Here is an 18,958-nt window from a genome sequence, read left to right on the forward strand (position 1 = left end):
AAAATTTTTCTCTAAAAGCAGCTGCATGCTGCGTCTCGAAACTACGCTGAGATCAGTGAGAGTGAACCAGAACAGTAAAGCCGCGGGGCATAAAACCAAAACAATGAGCTAAAAGACGCTAAAAGTGTAGAGCTGTGGGGAACTGGAGCGTCGGGTAATATTTGCATGGGTTTGCTCATTATGAGCAGTCCTTTTCACATTACACACAGAAGTTTAATCCACTGTTAGAGCAGATTTAACCCTACTGTGAAACCAGATCTAAACCCCAGTCAGCCCTTTGAGGAAGAGAGGACACACACACCTTGAAGCTCAATCCCAGATGGAGCTAAATTGATGGTACAATAACTTTTTTCCTTATGAGACACTGTAAAACTTTCAACAGCTGTTAGATATAAATCAGTACACAAGTCTTCTAGTACACAGTTTTAAACAGCAGTTGTAATACGTCCAGTGGCCAATTGTCCTTCAACCCTGCACTATATTTTTTACAACACATCTCAGGAGATGAGTAAGTTTCCAGAAACCCTGCATGCTGTATTTAATGGGTTTTGTGGAGTAGACAGGAAGAATTTGTCACACAAAAACAGGAATATGAGTAAGTGCACACTCACACACACACACACACACACAAACACACACACACACACACACACACACACACACACACACACACACAGCTGATTTTTGCTAAAGCCGTGCCAAGTCACTCACTCATTATTCAAGGCCTCATCACTATCACCTAGCCTTCGTAGCATTAGCAGAACACATTTATTAGCCATTAAATGTCTCATCAGCGGCTCGATCATTACCTCAGGTCGTTACTCCAGCTCGATACGTCATTAACCGCTGCCATCATTAGACTGTTTAACTGTTTAAGCTGAAGAGACTTGGTCAGTGCACATGAATGGTGTAAAGTCTAATACTGGAATGTTTTTTAGTTGAGAGTGAACATGAGAAATGCTTGCTCATACATCCACTTGTTGCTACAGTGTTCATTTGTTGTGTTAATATCTCTGTGCAAAGTTAACTCTGAGACAGACACACAGGCAGAAGTATTTAGAATTATAATTGACTGATTACACTGATTCATGTGGGAATGTGCTGTCTGTGCCCACTCATAGCACTGAAAGGCTTTTTAAAATACTTAAACAGTTCAGGGAATTCTACTTGAATCTTATCAGCACACCAAGGCCCTCCAATCCTTTATTTATGAAATATAGATAAAAGTTGCAGAGTTTTCCTTCCCATAGACTCTTCGATATTCAACACTGTAACATATTACATCCACATAGATTTCTTGAAACTGAATTATAGAGTTAACATTAATAGTCGTTTGAGATGTTTAGTCATGCTTGCTCTATATGGACGGTAATGTTGGTCAGTCAATTGATCAGTCCTCTACTTTAGCCCTTAAGATTTCAGCAATTGAATTGAATGGATGGCCATACAATTTTGTACAGATATTCATGTTCCCCAGAGGATGAGGAGGAGTTCCAAATAATTAACTTCATGTTTAGTTTTTTCCCAAAATACACAGTTTATTATCTCTCTTCATCGTACCTGAGTTCCACAGGTTGTACAAAGATTTTGAAATTAGAGCTTGATTTAGATGCATAACGATGAGATAATAGCAGCTTGAGAATGACCAATAGCTGGCTGATGTAACGACTTTTTTAGCTACTTTCCATTTGAAAAAAGTTGGCGAAGTGTAAATAAATACCTGCAAAACTAATGACATTCCCATCAGCCTCAGCTGCACTTTGTAAGAGTGGTAATAAAAAAACGTTAGCATGCTAAATATGACACATTGCGTAACTGTGACCGACTCTTAGCCTTGTTCAACTCTTCAGTACATGTGTGCTCCCTGTCCATCCACAATATGAAAGTACTTTTGAATTTCAGTATAAAACTACTTTTTAAATACTCCATAAATGTAATCTCAGTTAACTTCCAGAATGACATTGAAACTCTGACATTGAAAGGGTTGCCGATGTCTCTTTTTTTTTTTTTGCCCTGTGCCTTTAAGTGTCTCTCAGTGATGGATGAATCGCCATAGGACGGCAGAGGGAGCGTTGTCATAACCAAAACAATGATGGATTGTTGTGACAGGAAGTGACTATTGCTGCCCATGGGAGCTGTCTGCCATAAAAAGAAAGACTTAGTATTTCTAAGGAAGAACTTTATCTATCATAGCAGGAGCAGGTGTCACAGTCCCTGTATTGTGGATTATAAACTTCTTATCTATTATGCTTAGAGGACGTCGTCCACATAAGAATGATTTTTCTATAATGGGTTTCTTAATAACAGAGGTTTGGTTGGTGTAAATATTTGATGACCTGATGAAAGCCAAATAACAATTCTTCTTGAATGTGATGAAGTAGCTTGATATCCAAATTTTTCCCCCTGTTCAAAGTCCCTTAAATATTTGATATGGATTGCATTTGTATAATCAGTTTTTCTTTAGTCCAGCAATTAATTTGTTAATGAATACGTTGGCAAACTCTCTCCTGTCAAACTGTTTCTTAACAATCCTGTCAGAACAGGACTGTTTTTTTTGGGGTTTTTTTTTTTTTGGAATGAGCAGAAGGCATTTCAGGCTAATGATGTCTTTACATGTTTCTGACATTAGTGTAATGAGAAAGCAGGCTGGCTGTGGCAGGCTGGGCGGGAGTCTGTGTACCCTGCAGTGATAAGCGACGAGAGAGCGAGAGAGAAAGAGACAGAGTCTATGCGTGTACTCACTGCATTGCAAATCGACCACAGGGAGCAGAGGGAATAAAAATCATATAGTGAAAACTGAACAGAGGCCGTGTATATTTGTATTGTATCGCAAAAAGCGGGATCAAATCCTCATCTACCGACTGCCATTCAGCTCCTGCTTGGATTTCTGCAGTGATCGAACACGGAAAAGCTGGACAAGACAAGGCAGAGAGACAAGAGTGCGAAGGGGGCGAAACCCTGATTAGATCACTTTCTGAAGGCATGAGGCAGTTTCTGCAGTGTAATCTGCTTAAACTTGGAAAAGCACTTAAGTCCAAAAAGGAGACGCCAGGCCTCCAGGGACACAACTGCAGCATTTTGTAAACTTCCAAGAAAAACCCACAGAAACAAAATCCATCATTAGGACACTCTAAAATAAGGTATACAATCATCGAACACCAATACTGATGGGATACTGAAGAGGAACGGCTTGTAGCAGACTATGGCAGCATGCTGGAAGATGAAACAACAGCCAAAGGAAATGGAAATACAAATACAATACAATACAAAAGAGCGTATTCATAGTTATGCTTGATCTACTGCATCTTTATTATAGTTGAGGACATGTCTATAATCACTGGGAGACTTAGAGATCCCCTCCAGACATGGTGTAAGACATATACATATAATTGCGTCCAATATCGTTTTTCCACAAGAAAGTTTAAATACCTTGTTAAAAGTTGTTGACAGTGAAGTGAAAAAGTACATTTTATGTGCTCTGGAACCAGAATCAATTTATGCCCATCACTGTTATCTGTTGCTCTGATGAACATTTTAAGATCTGCTTAAGACTAATGAGTCTAATGAGCAGTGAACAATGTGTACTTTAAAACTCAAGCCAGAAGTCATTTGCATTCAAAGTCTCTCTGTTTTCTTACAGTACTTTTCCTCCCACTTTCTCTGGGGGGGAAAGTCGCTTTGTGTCTTCATCTGGTCTTGAATGATTTTTAAGCCTCTCAGTCATTTAATCTGAGTGACTCAAGGTCTCCTTTTACCTGGATGTGTGTTTCTGTCTCTGCAGGTTCTCTCTGTCCCTCACAGAAGACTGGTGTGCTGCAGTCGACTGTTTGAGGTGACAGACGTCAACAAGGCCCAAAAACAGGCAGCACACCAGAGAGAAGTCTTCCTCTTCAATGATCTCATTGTGGTGAGTTAACAAAAACGCCTTCACACCTTCATTGAGTTGAGAAATCGTCATGAGAGATTCAGTGTGATAATTCATATTTGTCTCTGTTGTTTTCCACGTGTTTACAGTTTCTTTTTAAACCAACACTCAAATGTTATTTCTGCTGCACACGTTCCAGTTTTAAAGCTGCTTATTTTGTTGTGACAGCTGCAATGCGCCATCACCTACTTCGACTGTGAGCCATTTCTCAAGGCTCCCTATCTTCTTTTATGTTGTTTCATAACTCCGGCCCATCCGGCCATTTCTTTTAATAATAGATAGTAGCAAACGCAGCGTTGCAGTGCACTCATAAGCAAAGATCTGTCCCCTACAGAGCAGCTTGAAAGGACAGTGATAAAGTGTGTTTTCACTTGGGCCACAGTACAGATAAGTTGTTCAATTGGCCCAAAGTCGTGTAGTTTGGGGAATTATCAAAGGTTTAATGTTGGGTAAATGAATGGGCTCATTAAGAGCCACATAGGGGTCATCTATCCAAAGCGTTTAACTACTCTCATAATTATGTCAAATGATGATCTCACGCCAACAAAACACAGCAAAGGGAAAAGCAACATGGCCACCACCCTCCCTCCCTTTCCTGCGGAAGCGTAAAAGTAATTGGTAGCTGCAGGAAAAGGAGGTTAAAAGGCTGATTTTGAAGTAGGAGGCAATAGAAGTTATCTTCCAACATCACAGTGGAATTCTGTTCATTTGGCACTTAAAGTCAGCGGTGCGATACACTCTGGCGAGACGTTTTCTCCTGACAGCTTTGAAAGTGGGGCAGAAATTGTCTTTGAAAAATTTTACTATGGAATTAAAGTGACGGGGACTTTTCTTTGAATTTGGCCCCTGTTCTTGCAGCTCGAACATGTTGAGAAGTGTTTAAAGTGCCGATGTGATGTACTGGTTTAATATGCCTTGCCTGGTAAATTATGCCCCACATTGGGGCCGCAAAACAGACTTGCCTCATCTTTCTCTGTCTGGAAGGTCATTCAGTGAAAAAGCTCCAGAACATCTTTAATCCATCCCGGTATAACGCCTTGACAAGGTGTTTTTCCTACAAATTAAAGCACTATGTACAACCCAAAACACTTTGAAGATTGTAGTGTACATCAATGTTGACTCCATTGGCTTTTTGAATGTGTTTTAAATTATCAAAGAGTCGCTGTTTCCGAGCTTCCTTTGAGTTTCTTCTGTGATATGTAAATCTCAGTGACAATCAAAAAGATCTCAGAGAAATGTCGAGAAAATAAACCAAAAATAATTTAATGGGCACTGCTGTCATTCAAAGTTGTTATTTTAACTATAGGTTTCTAATTGCTTTCTCATTGTTTGCAGATCTTGAAGCTTTGTCCAAAGAAGAAGAGTTCTGCAGCCTACACTTTCTGCAAAGCTATGGGCCTACTTGGCATGCAGTTCCACCTGTTTGAAAATGAATGTAAGTCGCGATGTCTTAACTGCAGACGGCTGGCATGAAAAAGATAATACACCCCGAGTTAACCACCCGTTCTGAGGACTGAATAAAGGATCTAACTGCACAACTTTTAAGTATATTTCAAATAACTTTTGTCTCAATAACTCAATGTCCTCTGTGCTCCCCCCAGACTACCCTCACGGCATCACCATCCTCTCACCTTTCGGCTCAGACAAGAAGCAGGTACTTAATTTCTGTGCCCAAAGTGCTGAGGAGCTGCTCAAGTTTGTAGAAGACCTGAAGGAATCAATCGCAGAGGTGTCAGAGATGGAGCAGATACGCATTGAATGTAAGTATCAGCCATGAACCACATTGTTTTTATCCCCGGGATAAGACGATGAAAAACTCTTAACATCGCTGTTTGTATTTGCCCATGTCCTCTAGGACCTTCCATACACTGTAGTGTTATTAAACAAAGCAGAGATTTTCACAATGAACAAACTGATTCTCTGCCTCTAAGTGGGCTGAAGGCAATCAAATGCTACAATTATAGGGTCTCAGTTATGAGCATATCTGACCCCAAATACAAGACAAAAGAATTAGCTAATAATTCTTGTTATTTTTGTCACTCCTAGGGTTTGATTGGTTTATTAACTTGATGATCTCAAGCTCTTCAGTTTCTATTTGACACAAGTCTTGTGGCTGAATGCATGTATACTTTGCATGTACACAGGTTTGCATGTACTCCACCTGTGGCAGTGCACTGTGAAACAGAAGAAGAGTCGACATCCTATAGCATTTTGGAAACAAATCGATAATCTCATATCTTGGAAAGTGGGGGACTACATTGAACTCTGTGTGGGAATCAATAGGTCCCTCAGATGGTACAGGAGTCAGGAGTCGTCCTTTGTTTTGTATCATTTGCTAAATGAAAAATCGTAGTCAGCATCCCCTTCGTGTCGGTACAGACTAGCTTTTGCATTTTGCTTTGGTGCACTGCAGCTCAAACAGACTGCAGGAGGGCAGTGAATTGGAGGTGAAAAGAGGCCAGTTTTCCTCAAAGCAGCCAGGCATCAGTTGTTTTTGGTTTCGTGTGCATATGAAATTCTCCAGACAATAAGACATGCGCATACTTAGACACACATGGAAAACCTGAGTATCCAGAGCCCTGGCTCCTGCCAGTGGGCATCAAAGAGAGCATCCCTACTGGGATTTGACGCAACTGCTCTACCCTTCACAGAGAGAGAGCGAGCCAGCAGCTCGGGGAGGGCAGCCAACAACATATGGAGACAGGCAGGAGTTGACAGAAGGAAGTTATTTCTCTCTCTCTAGAGTGGAGCGACGACAGACAGCGACTGTGCCCAAAAAACACACAAACCGACGCACATATACAAATAAGAATGCATGTTGGGACATATTAGTTAAAAGACAGACAAACACAAATACAGCTCACAAATGTTCTGAAGACATAATATAGGAACAAACTTTGGAAGAAGAAAGAGGCACGTGCACAGACAAACAGCGCATCTTCCTTTCTCCTCTAAGGGCTCTTTTATTCTTATTGTTGTAAACATGCCTGCGGCAATCTCACTTATGTATGGGCTTCCCCTCTTTAGAGGTTGGAAGGAGAAATTACAGTTTCTGTTTATCTGGAGGAGCTTTTTTTCCCTCTGCATCTGGCTATTCATATCGAGGAAACGCCATAATGGAACTGATCATTTTAATTCAGCCCCAAACTCACTCTTCATCACCAGAAAAACATCTCCGAGCACAGCGTCTCTGCTCCCTGTAGCATGTGTTTGTAATATAGCTTTAGACATTAACCGTGAGTTCTAAAGAGCCAGGGCCAAGTAACTTTCATCAATTCCCATTTAAACAAAATTATTGGAAACTTTATTCTTCATATCACCATTCTGCAGCTGACTTGTGCACTGACTAAAAATCTCTGTACTCAAGGTTATACTAGCAATTGATTGGAAATCAATACCAGTTGCACACTTTTTTCCTTTTTAATCAGCACCAAAACACATAATTATTGCCAGTAAATTTCCAAATAAATTGGCAAATTATTAGGAAGACAAACCTGTGTCTCACATGCACCAAAATCAATCAGAGGACGTCGTGTACTGCAGCCTTAAGGTCTCACCTGGCAGTTTTGAGGTTCAGTATCAAAATTAGAGTGCAATTTTTTCATTTTTAATCACGATGACTAAAACAACATTTAGTCATCAGGACTGGAAATGACATGCAATTACCATCAAGTGTGGAGTTTAATTAGGGAGATGGAAAGTCATGTTTTCAGCTTAGAGAAGAGAGTGGGAGGGGAAGATGCTAAGAGTGTGTGTGTGTGTGTGCACACGCTTTTGAAAGAAAGAATTATGCTGGTTAATTTTGTCACTTTTACCTTCACCATCTATCTTATCTATCTACCTCTTTTGCCCTCTGTCACGGTGATTATGATGCATCATCTCTGTCTTCTCTTCTCTGCAGGGGAGCTGGAAAAGCAGCAGGGAGCCAAGACACACTCAGTAAAGAACAATGGCACACAGCTAGAGCTGCGTGGCAAACAGGGCTCCCCATCAGGTGTGTGTGTGTGTGTGAGTGTGTGGGCGTGAGTGTGTGTGAGAGACCTTGTCCCCAGTAGCATTAATGTGCCCGCTGTTGAAAACAAAGTATGCCCCGCTGCTGTTTTTATGAATCGATCAATAGGAAAAAGGAAACATTTTTAAAAAGGGAGCTACCTCGCATTTTAACATGAAAACAAAAATGCTGGATCACTGAAGATCTGGAGCAAGTTGCACAAAACACCTTAAGTTTTCTACTTGCAGTAAATATGACACTTAAGGTTTAACTTCTCCTTAGCTGAGGGAGTTACTTAAGGGTGTTGCACAGAATCTTTTAAAGTTAAGGAATTTGCAGCAGCATTTGCAAAGAGATTGTACAGTGGCAAAATTTTACTGTTTCCATGGAAAATGTTGATTTGCTGATACCCGTGATCACTTTTGGGAAAGCAGGTAACATCAAAGAAGCACTAAGTGATTTTTGAAGTTCAAGACTAAGATAAGGAGAAAACCTTAAATATTTAAGTGAACATCTTAAGGAAATGTTAAAGGGAAGACTTAGGGGTGTTCTGTGTAACTCTTTTTATTTTAAGGAAACTCTGACTCACACTTAACAAAATCTTAACATAAGGTGTTTTGTGCAACCAGCCCCTGTGGTATAGTTGTGAATATTGTAAATTCACTGTTTGCGAAAAACAGCTTCATTTTAATCAAGTGTCACTAGCTAGATAGCTGAAGCTGATTCCATGAGTTGGCTGGAAACAATCTTGGGCTGACTTGTTTTAAAATAGAAGCATAAAGCATAAAAATGTAGGTCTTAAATATGCATGGGATAGCTACGTACATGATATTGTGCTAAATGACTGAGGCTAGAGGCTGAAAGTCAGTATCCCCCATTTGATAAACTGTATTTTTTATTCATAAAAACATTTTATGATGCACTAACAGGAAATTACTGTTTAACACAGATATTTTGCTGCCACTTTTGTCCCCTTTTCTTTCGTTTTTCCTGCCTTCAGGAAACCAGGAGGTAGATGAGAGAAGCGGCCACAATGCAGTAGAGGTAAGTGCTTAGAGCTAGGGCCATGTCCCAAACAAAAGGTAAGTCAGAGCAGCGAGAGTCAGTACAGTGTGTTGTTATCAAGGCAGGATGAGATAGGAATCCCCAGGACTAGTGTCATACTGTATATTTAGCACTAGAGGCGTCAAGCAGGAGTGGGTGAAGAGTGCGTGAGAGAACGAGTGCTGCTGGGTAAAATGCTGTGGGCATGTGACGTAAACCGGCCAAACTAAATATTAGATGAAATGACTCCGTTGTCGGATAAAAAAACGAAAGATGGTGGTTTGGGGAAATTAATAAAATCATAATCAGAACAGGTTCTCCACACTGGAAATGCATCAGACTCAGAAGCTTATGTATTTTCTGCGAGCCTAAAAAGGAACAGGTTGTAATTAGTTTCACAGGCTCAGGCAAAAATTGTGACTCCTTTAGGGCCTCCCGAGAAAAAAAGAGAACGCAGCCATTGCTAAAAGTAGATGAGTACATGTGTGGAATACATATACTGTGTGTGTGTGTGTGTGTGTGTGTGTGTGTGTGTGTGTGTGTGTGTGTGCGCCGACATCCAGCACTGAGACCTTAATTAACACAGTAACATGCAGGCGGATAAATTTAACGCTCATTTGACCCGGAGTTGTCACCTCCCCACCCCTTGCCAGACCTCCTGGGGGAGAGGGGGCAGACTTCTCGTGCGAACATTTCGTGCAAGCAAGAGAGCAAGCTGAACTACAGTACCCATGGGGCTTTGCAGTTACAATTCTGGAGGCAACATACGACCTTTCCTAGTCCTTTCTGTGGCAGCGGAGTTGGGGGCTGGAATGAAAAGCCAAATACACAGGGTCAATTTGACATAATAAGTGGCTTTTTAATTCCACACAGCTCACTGGTAAGATGTAAGGCTGTAAATCTTTACTCAGGAGCTGGTTAGAGCAGAAGTAATTACATGTACTTCACTTCAACTCAAAGGTTTCACAGCCATTTCATCTTCATAGCCATAAATGCCTGTAGAATGACAATAATTACAGCAGCGCAAACATGCCAAGAGACATTTAAAGACATAAAAATAAAAAGAATCTTTATTGTGCAATGGAATATCTATTTTATGCATACAAGCTCTCCCTCTTTTATCGCTTTGGGTGCTGATAATAGGGAGCTGTGATCAACTTTAATATGAAAGAGCTTGATAGCCTCTTACACTGTACAATAAGATTGGAGGTTTATAGATCTACTGCTTAATACGAAAAGCCACTAACCACAAAATAAAAATGATATATCTTAGCCTGCATTATAGGTTTAATCAATTACTAATCAAAAGAGGATTTTTATCTCTCACTTATGTAGGGCTGACTTGAGGGCTTTCCCTCATCACTATTTTTTTCACCCATGTTTGCACTTCAGGTCAGTCTTCATGGTTGTCTGAGTTACCTTCACCAGTCATCTTCTCCTCTGCCATGCAGCCCAGAGTAAATGTCAGTGGCTGGTGGGGAGCCATTAGCTGTCGAAACCCATTTATCTTGGAAACCAGGAGGGTCACGCAGAGAAATCCTGCTCACACTAGAGACTTGATTACAGGGATGTCTGAAGATTCGATAAGTTAAGGTGTTGACATTGTTATGTTATATTCTGGCTCAGAGCAGTAACAATAATACGCTGATAGTTTGTGCTGAAGTTTCAGAATGGCTGGTAAGTTGTAATGATTCTGAAGAAAATTAAAAGACAGCCAAAGGTGTCATTTACATGACCTCCTTCATTTTTTTGGCCCCACCAGTTTTTGGAAGTCATCATGATTTAGTTAGGGTTCTAACCCTGAAGTGTTGAGACACACTGCTATCAATCAGAAAACATTGCCAAGGGCGGGGCTTAACTTAATGAGGGCTCATCTCATGAATTATTTGTCCAATCACCGTAATTCTTGGGAGATATTTTCAGGCCATGATTGGGAATAGGCCTACCAAAGAATGTTGAGCCCGACTCATACGGGGCACCACAAATACAAAAAATTTGTACTTCAATACCTGGCGGACAGATTTTCACCAGTTTAAATCAAAACCATATTGGTTGATGAATGTGGGCGTGGCCAATAAAACACCACTATGATGGAGTTTTCGCCAATTTGCATAATGTGACAAACTAATATGATAGACGTTTTGGATTACGGGACTGAGATACACAATTCTATTATGGAGGAAGATGGGTCAAAAAACATGATTGCCATCAATCAAAAAACTTTGCAAAGGGCGGGGCTTAGCAGGAAATTGGCCGTAAAGATATACACTTTGGTGTGTGTGTAGGGGTAAGCATCATAATGGCATCTTGCATTACATTACTCTTTTTCTCTTTTCCTCATGAACTCCAGTCAAAGTATTTACTTTTGCTAATCCTTTTTGGAGGGAAAAATTAATAAACAGCAATGAAGTAGATTTTTTTTCGTTGTTTTGATTGAGCTGCTTTCCTTCCATTTCGTTGAACAACAAGGTTTGAACCTGCAAATTGCTCCTTGCAGCTATATTTTAAATTGTGATTCATTTAGCATTTTATTTGTGATTCATCTCTGAGTCGCCTTTGATTATTACTGTGAGCTCAGAGCAATTACGATTTATGGGCAGCAATGATTTGGAGGCTTTGTTTGCCTTGGGTTTTGTCACCCAGGCTACATAGGGTCTATACCCTACTCTGTAATTGGTGGAACGTGAGAGGAGGACTGAAGGGACTGGTCCACACTAACAAAAAAAAATAAAAAAAATACTGCATTTTACTGCAAAAAAAAAAATTGGAAATGAAACCATTTCACTCAAATTCTTATTTACAGTCAATATTCTCCTAAATGAATGTTAAAATTAAACATGACAGATAGGATCATGCTCAGTGAAGATGCAAATGCAGTTTTTATCTATAATGAAGTCTCTATCAACAAAAACTAAGTGATTTTTTTCAGTGGAGTTGGAGTGTATATTTTAAGCTTAAGAACCTCTGAATCCATTGTGTCTACCACCTCACTTCTGAAAACCATCTCCACACCCTTTTAGACTATCAGTCAAAAATACCATGGTGACATGGTGGAGCGCATGATTTCTGTTGGTTTATGGAGTGAAAAAAAGCCAAAACCAAACATGAAACAAGCCGTCTTCACAGAAAAGGGAAGGCAGGCAAACGGAAGCTGCTGTACACTGCAGTGCACCTGACAGTTTCTTTCCAGGTGCGACCAATCCTGCTAACGATCCACCCACTCTGTCCACGAGCGTCACAAGGCAGGAGAGGTGGGTGGCCTCGTCAGAGTAAAGTAATATCAGCTGCTTTCCCAGCTCCACTTCCCAGTCCAAATCTCATGTAGTGGATGTGATTCGTAACCAAAATAACATAAGATAAGAAAAGGAAGAGGTAGGCAGAAACTAATAATTATTTTTGTTAGTGATTATTCTGCCGATTATTTTCTCAAATAATTGATCAGTTGTCAGAAAAGTTGTGAAAATGTGTCTATCACAATTTCCCAGAGCCCAATATGACTCTGATCATTTTTGCTTATTTTTACCTCTCATTAGTCCAAAACCTCCATTTCATATAAAACACAGAACAGCATCAAATCATCACATTTGAGAAACGGCAGTGAGTAATTTTTTGCTAAAAAAGATGAAACACTCAATCATCAAAATTGCTGCTGGTTAATTTTCTGTTGTCGCACACACATAAGACATTTAAAGATGCTGCCTTTGGGCTCTGATGAAATATAATGGGAATTTTTTTCCTTTGTCTGATATTTTATTTACAAAACGATTTATTGAGAATAATCTAGATAATGAACGGTAGATTAACAACAAGGAAACTATTGGTTAGCTGCAGCCCTATTATGAAGCCTGACTTAATATCTTCCAGGTTTGACTGTTAGCCAAGATCTGTTTTTTGTGGTTAAACTGCTTGACTTAGAGCTCCGTTACTAATGGTATGCCATTTGATTAGCATGCCATTCATTGACAGTCAGCTTAAAGGTATCTAAAAAAATACCAGATGAAATAGCACATGGGTTTTTGATGAATTTTAGGAACCAAATAACCAAGTCTGGCTAACTACACACTGTTTACTGTGAAGGACACTTCATAACCAGCAGTGAATTTCTTTTGATCATCTGTGGAACAAAGTTAGTCTCTATACTCAGAAAATCAAACTTTTGAAAGGCACCAGAGTGTCTCAAATATTCTTCAGTCTCTATCTAAAGTGCTTCAGAACTCAGAGATACTGAGTATTTGTGCTAAGTTGTCAAGGAGAAATAGTGGTTGGCAGATTGAATGAGAGCAAATGTTAATGGAGTCCTTTCACACAAGCATTACATCGGCTGCTGTAAGAGAATGGGACTGCTGTAAGCCCTTTCGTACTTCAGATACTTCACATTAAAAGTCTATTATAATGCAGGAGAATTAGCGTTGACCCTATTCATACAGTCACCAGTTTGAAGAGTTATGGTGGGAAAATATCTTTTTACTTACACTTGCTGTACAGCAGATCACAATTTAAAACCAAGATCTTTAGTCAGAAATTTGCAGCAGTCTGAGGAACAACCTTGACTGCTTTAAAGTATGGAGTTAGCACATGGTAACAATAACCTACCTAGCTTGTACTGAAGCTAGCTTGTATAGCTATAGCTAGCTTCACCCAACAGAACACTAAATAACAAGAAGATTAATATCATTGATAATCTTAATTTGTTAGAATTTGTTTTGACAACCCAATTGTTAAACATGGCTGCTGTGTGAATGTTAATGTAATATGTAGCTTGAATTCACAAAGTTCTGGGAAATAAGCACAGTGTGTTAAGCAGACAAGAGCATCATGTATGAAAAGTAAAAAAAAAAATGTTTTAATGTTTTCCACCAGGAATAAATGTATGTGCAGCAAAATGGAAACAGCTCTTGGGGTCAAAATGGTGGATAAATATTTGCCCCTAATGCTGAGAATTTTCCACATAAAGTTTGAATTTGAGTATATTTTTAGTTGTATAATTTAACCTAAATTTAACCTTGTTTAAAGTGACAACCCCTAATGCTAACCATAGCTAGCCGTTAACATTTGATAAAAGTAAAAATAGCATGCCCACATGTGCTGTGGTTGCACGTTTCTTACAATTTTTACATTACTTCTGTCTCCCACACACACATGCATTTCACATTGTGCTCATTCCATGAATTTTGATGATACTCCCTGTATTTTTGTTTTGACATATGCTTTCTGAGAAATACAGTGTAAGGTAAGGTAGAAGACGCTTCAAAAAACGATTTAAAGGGAAGATACAATAAAGGAACACAGACAGCAGGAAAAAAAAACGTTGAAGGAAGGGAACAGAAAATAGAGAGATGAAACAAATGTGACATCTGGAGGTTTGCATTCTGATGAGTGTTGCCCGTGGACGTCTGTGGTTGTCAGTCTGCTCACCTCCACTCCTCCTCTTCTTCCACTTCTCCCTCTTCTTCGTATGACCTTCGTCTATGTTCTGGTTATCCCGACTCCCAAGCCTCCTCGTGTCTGCTGTCACCATAGCGCCACACAGTGGTTTGGAAGGGAGACACAGGGGCCCTCAGTGTCCCCTTTGGAACCACCGGGCCCCTTCTGTAGCGTCGCACCAATTCTCTTATCCCCATTCCCCACCACTGTCCTCCTGACCCCGGTCTAACACAGGTGTTCCCAGCATCCAATCTACACTGTTCACACTCCCTGTGGGGGTGGAGGGAGGGGAGTATACAGTAGTCACAATGAATTTACACCTCCACCGACCCCCAACACCTAAGCCCCCACGCATGCCCTGTGTGTGTGTGCTGTGCATTCACCACCCCCCCAAAAAAAAAGAAAAAGAGGGCTTGACGGCTTGTAGAGGAGGAACCAGTTTTATAACATTTGATGCTGTTCTCTTGGCTGTTTTCTAAACTAGGTGTCAATTCACAACAGGCTTCAGACGTACCAGCTCAGCAGCACGGCTCGGAGTCCCGAGAGCGTGGCCCTTCTTAACCACCGGGGGGAGCTGCTTTTCCAGCAGGGGCCCCAGGGGCTAATCCAGGGGCCGGCGCCTCCACCTCAGCACCCGCAGCTGCAGTCAGCGGCGAGCACCCCCGCCCACCACCTTCACCTCCAGCAGCACCACCAGCCCGCTGTCAGCATGGCTGATCTGCGGCCTGAGACACTCATCCAGTGTCAACAGATCGTCAAGGTCATCATGCTCGACAACAGCGGCCACGGACGCATGGAGGCATTCCTCAGCCAAACGCCCACACACCACCACTACCAGCATCACCACCACAGCCACCACCAGCTCAGTCAGTCGGCCATGTCCACCCCTGTCCGCTCCCCGGACGGCTCCCACGGCAGCGACGGTCACCAGCCACCGCTGCCTCCCCCACCCCCACCTTATAACCACCCACACCAGTATATACCCCCAGACCCCCGCCTCAGTCTACACCGGACCCCAAGTGGCTCTCGGAGCATGGTGTAAATAGATCAATTAGTATTATTTCCCTAAAACACTCACACACCCACATCAAACCCCACCCCTTCTCTACCTATTTAACAGTACATAATGTACATATATACATACTGAAGAAAGAGCTATAATGAAAAAATTAAATCACACTTATATGCATATATTTAAAGAAAAAATAACTAAATGAAAAATCAAGGTTTTAAAAGAGATAAGGAGAAATAAAGTGCATATATAAAGTTTTACTTGATTCCACATGTATTTTGAAATATTATGTAGTTTTAACAAATTTCTATAACTTTTTGTCAGTTTTAACTCTTGCTAGAGAAAAACTCACAGATGTTCAGTTTCTGGATGGATTCCTTGTAGTTCAAGTATTCTCCACCACCAACAACAACAACAACAACAACAACAAGAGAAATAACGTGAATCCTTGAAATCTGTTTTTTTTTTTTTTTTTTTTTTAATTGCTCCAGTAATGGATGGACACGCTCCAAGGACCTTCCGCTTCTGTTCGCTTTTATCATCCCAAATCTCATGCCTACTGTGCTGTATGTGCGCGTGCGTGCATAGCTGACACTTACTGAAAAACATGTGCCAAAATACATACGCCTCCACTAAACACTGACTTCTTTGCACTTGACTAAACGCTAGGGCTAGAAGAAAAGAGAGAAAAAAAAAACTCCTCCTTTGCTTTGAGAAATAGTCATTTCACGCTTTTCCCTCAAGGAGCACAAAAAAAAATGAATAACAAAACTGATATCTCATTTAAAAAAAAAAAAGCTATCTCCCCATTTGCTCTGTTGCTGATTTATTTATGTGATGGAGAGCCGTCTCTCTTCTTCTCTGCTCCCCTGGATAAAGAAAAAAAACCAAACAAAAACGACATCCTCCGATAAGCTGTGTTTGTCATCTGCCCCTCTGTTGTGTTGTGGCTCTCTATCATCAGAAAACACTCTCACTCAGTTGTCACTCTCCATAGATCACTCTACAGTGAAGGATGACAGGAAACAAAAGGCAACCAATCACACGGATTGTTGCCAGACCAAAACATCAACCCAGGATGGTTCTGTTTATTGTTGTTTGTCTTTTACTCTTCATATTTAATATTGTTAACGCTTCCCATGACTTCTTGCCTCATTAATCTGCAGATGGAGGGAAAGTTTCCCATATTTTGAAATTTGTTTGAGCTGCTGAAACTGCTGTTGGACTTTTCTAAAACTGCTACAATTCAGCGTTTAGATGTAATATATGTGCAACACACAGTGCGGTCATCTGTTGTTTATGAAATGCTTCTTCACTTTTTCAGGTTAATCACCATGAATTTCCATGAAGATGCTCCTGCTACAAACGTTAAATGTCAAGATCTGTGTTTGTTTTAATTTGTGTGAAGCATTATTCCACTTTTGTGTGTTTCCCCGTCAGTGGATAAACGCAGAACTGAGTCCGCCCACAAGACATCCAAGACGCTGTCTTTGTTATGTCGCTACAACTCCCAGGTTTTGTTCCAGCTCCTTGCTTCCCTCCTAACCTTTCTGTCTGACATTTTCAAAAAGGCAAAAACTACAAAGGCACACACACAGCTTATATTGCAAATGCTGGCATAAATGGTATTGTTTGTGCTGTTGGCTAGCCTGCTTTAAATAAGAATGGGACAAAAAAGAATTCATTATCTGATCTTTCTCTGTCACCCAAGCCTAGATTGTAAATATCACATTCAAGCAGTGTCGGAAAGGAGAAGCGAGCTACCTTTAGCCCCTTCAAAATGCTATTGCCCCGTCATGCGTCCTTCATTCTGTAATAGGTCAACTGCCACCCCAGCCTGAATGCGTCCATCTTTTAAACATAAGCCCCACCAGGTACTGTGGAATGGATGTTCGGTTAACTCTGCTCCCATCTGACCCCCATCTGTCCGATTTGTTGATTTATAATCACAGAGCCACTGTGGGGAGGTCTCTATCTCATCTCTCTGTCCTTTTCCACTCACGATTTCACCCAGTGGAAAGACACAGGTTGCAGAAAAGAATCAGTTTGTTGTTCTGGCTGGCAGAGACAATGAGTGTGTGTGTGTGTGTGTGTGTGTGTGTGTGTGTGTGTGTGTGTGTGTGTGTGTGTGTGTATGTGTGTGCGTGTGCGCGCGCGCGTGTGTGCGCGCGCGTGTGTGCGCGCGCGTGTGTGCGTGTGTGTGTGTGTGTGTGTGTGTTTGTGTGTGTGTGTGTGACCTGCTCACAGTAGAATCTTTATTTACCCTTGAACGAATCCGACCTCTTTTCTTTTTCCTCCCAGTAATTGCTTTTCTCAGTATTATATTACACAATAAGAAGAATTTCAAAATGAATGAAGACGACATTATGATTACTGTCATATTTTTACTGGCTATGAACAAACTTTTGAAGGTTGATAAATTTTAGCACACAAGTTATGGATTTTACATCATGATGGATGATGATTGCTCGATTATTTCTTTAAATTAACTTTCTGATACAAAGTTATTCTTTCTTTCATGCATGACATCAGCTCGGAGGCCGATTGAACTCTGATTCGCAGAAGTCTTGAATTTATTTGTGCATGACTGATTTTGATGCGACCTCACTAGTCGGAGATGAAGATAAAAATAATAAGAATAATAGAACGAATAATAAATATATTAATTCATGATAGCAAACACCCGTTCAGGAACAGGAAGTGGATATGTTTCTGTGCCTCATGGTGGCGAATTCGACACATCGTGGCCATTTTTATTCCCCTGTCTTTCATTGCCCTTTGTATGATTGCACAGTTTTTCCTACTTGACAATGTGTTTTTGGGAGATAGACATGCTGTGTGTGCAATAAAGAAAAACATATGAAGCACACTGAAAGTCACAGGTTTATGCTTGAAAGGAAAACCAATGTAGCATTTCTGGAGTGCAGCGTATGAGATGGAAGCGCAGTAGTGGCTAACTTTCATAAAGAAACCGTCAAAAGGGCTCTGCCATACCAGTGCACTGCTTCATGAATGACATGTGGATCTTGTCTGGCTCTTCAACACTGTGTTTGCTCATACTAGTTTAAAAAAAAAAAAGGAAAAAAAAGTCAAAAAGTGGACATATTTAGGGATGGACAAATGGAAACTGAGTGTAACAGATATGATCCATCGCTTCCCTCAGTTGACTTTGAATCCCTCTCTACCTGTCTTTGCAGTATATCAACATGCTATTAAAGATGATTTAAGTCTATTCACCACAACAATTTGCTTTGGTTCTTGGATTTAATCGGTTCTGTGAGGTCTCAAAGCTGCCATCACTAAATATTATATCGAGCTGAGTGAGAATGATGTTCATTTTGAAATGACATGTTACACAAGGCGGGCTGTTCTTATGCATCACAACATTTTAATTTCATACCAGCAAGTATGATCAAAATTTACAGTAAAAACAGCAAGTAAACATTTGAACATGTGGTTCTAAAAGAGTACATTTGTCATGTAACTTTGTCATGGTTAAAGCGGCTGTAATCAATATTTTTACAGTTGGATCACATGACTACTTGTAACCTGATGAGCCAAA

The 18,958-nt window shown here is 40.6% G+C and overlaps 1 protein-coding gene across 1 annotated transcript in view; it reads left to right on the forward strand.

The window, feature by feature from the left end:
* The window catches only part of iqsec3a (IQ motif and Sec7 domain ArfGEF 3a), a 42,596-nt gene extending 23,968 nt beyond the window's left edge, over nucleotides 1-18,628 (forward strand). Inside the window, 6 exon segments of the mRNA XM_087180099.1 lie at nucleotides 3,782-3,907; nucleotides 5,261-5,360; nucleotides 5,527-5,685; nucleotides 7,827-7,919; nucleotides 8,917-8,960; nucleotides 14,886-18,628. Coding sequence (XP_087036225.1) covers nucleotides 3,782-3,907; nucleotides 5,261-5,360; nucleotides 5,527-5,685; nucleotides 7,827-7,919; nucleotides 8,917-8,960; nucleotides 14,886-14,945 — 582 coding nt within the window. The 3' untranslated portion in view covers nucleotides 14,946-18,628.
* Nucleotides 18,629-18,958: the final 330 nt, after the last annotated feature.

The sequence above is a fragment of the Seriola lalandi genome, unplaced genomic scaffold (genome assembly GCF_002814215.2).
Source record: "Seriola lalandi dorsalis isolate HSWRI2012SDOR001 ecotype SW California unplaced genomic scaffold, Sedor1 jcf7180002054889, whole genome shotgun sequence".
NCBI lineage: Eukaryota > Metazoa > Chordata > Actinopteri > Carangiformes > Carangidae > Seriola > Seriola lalandi.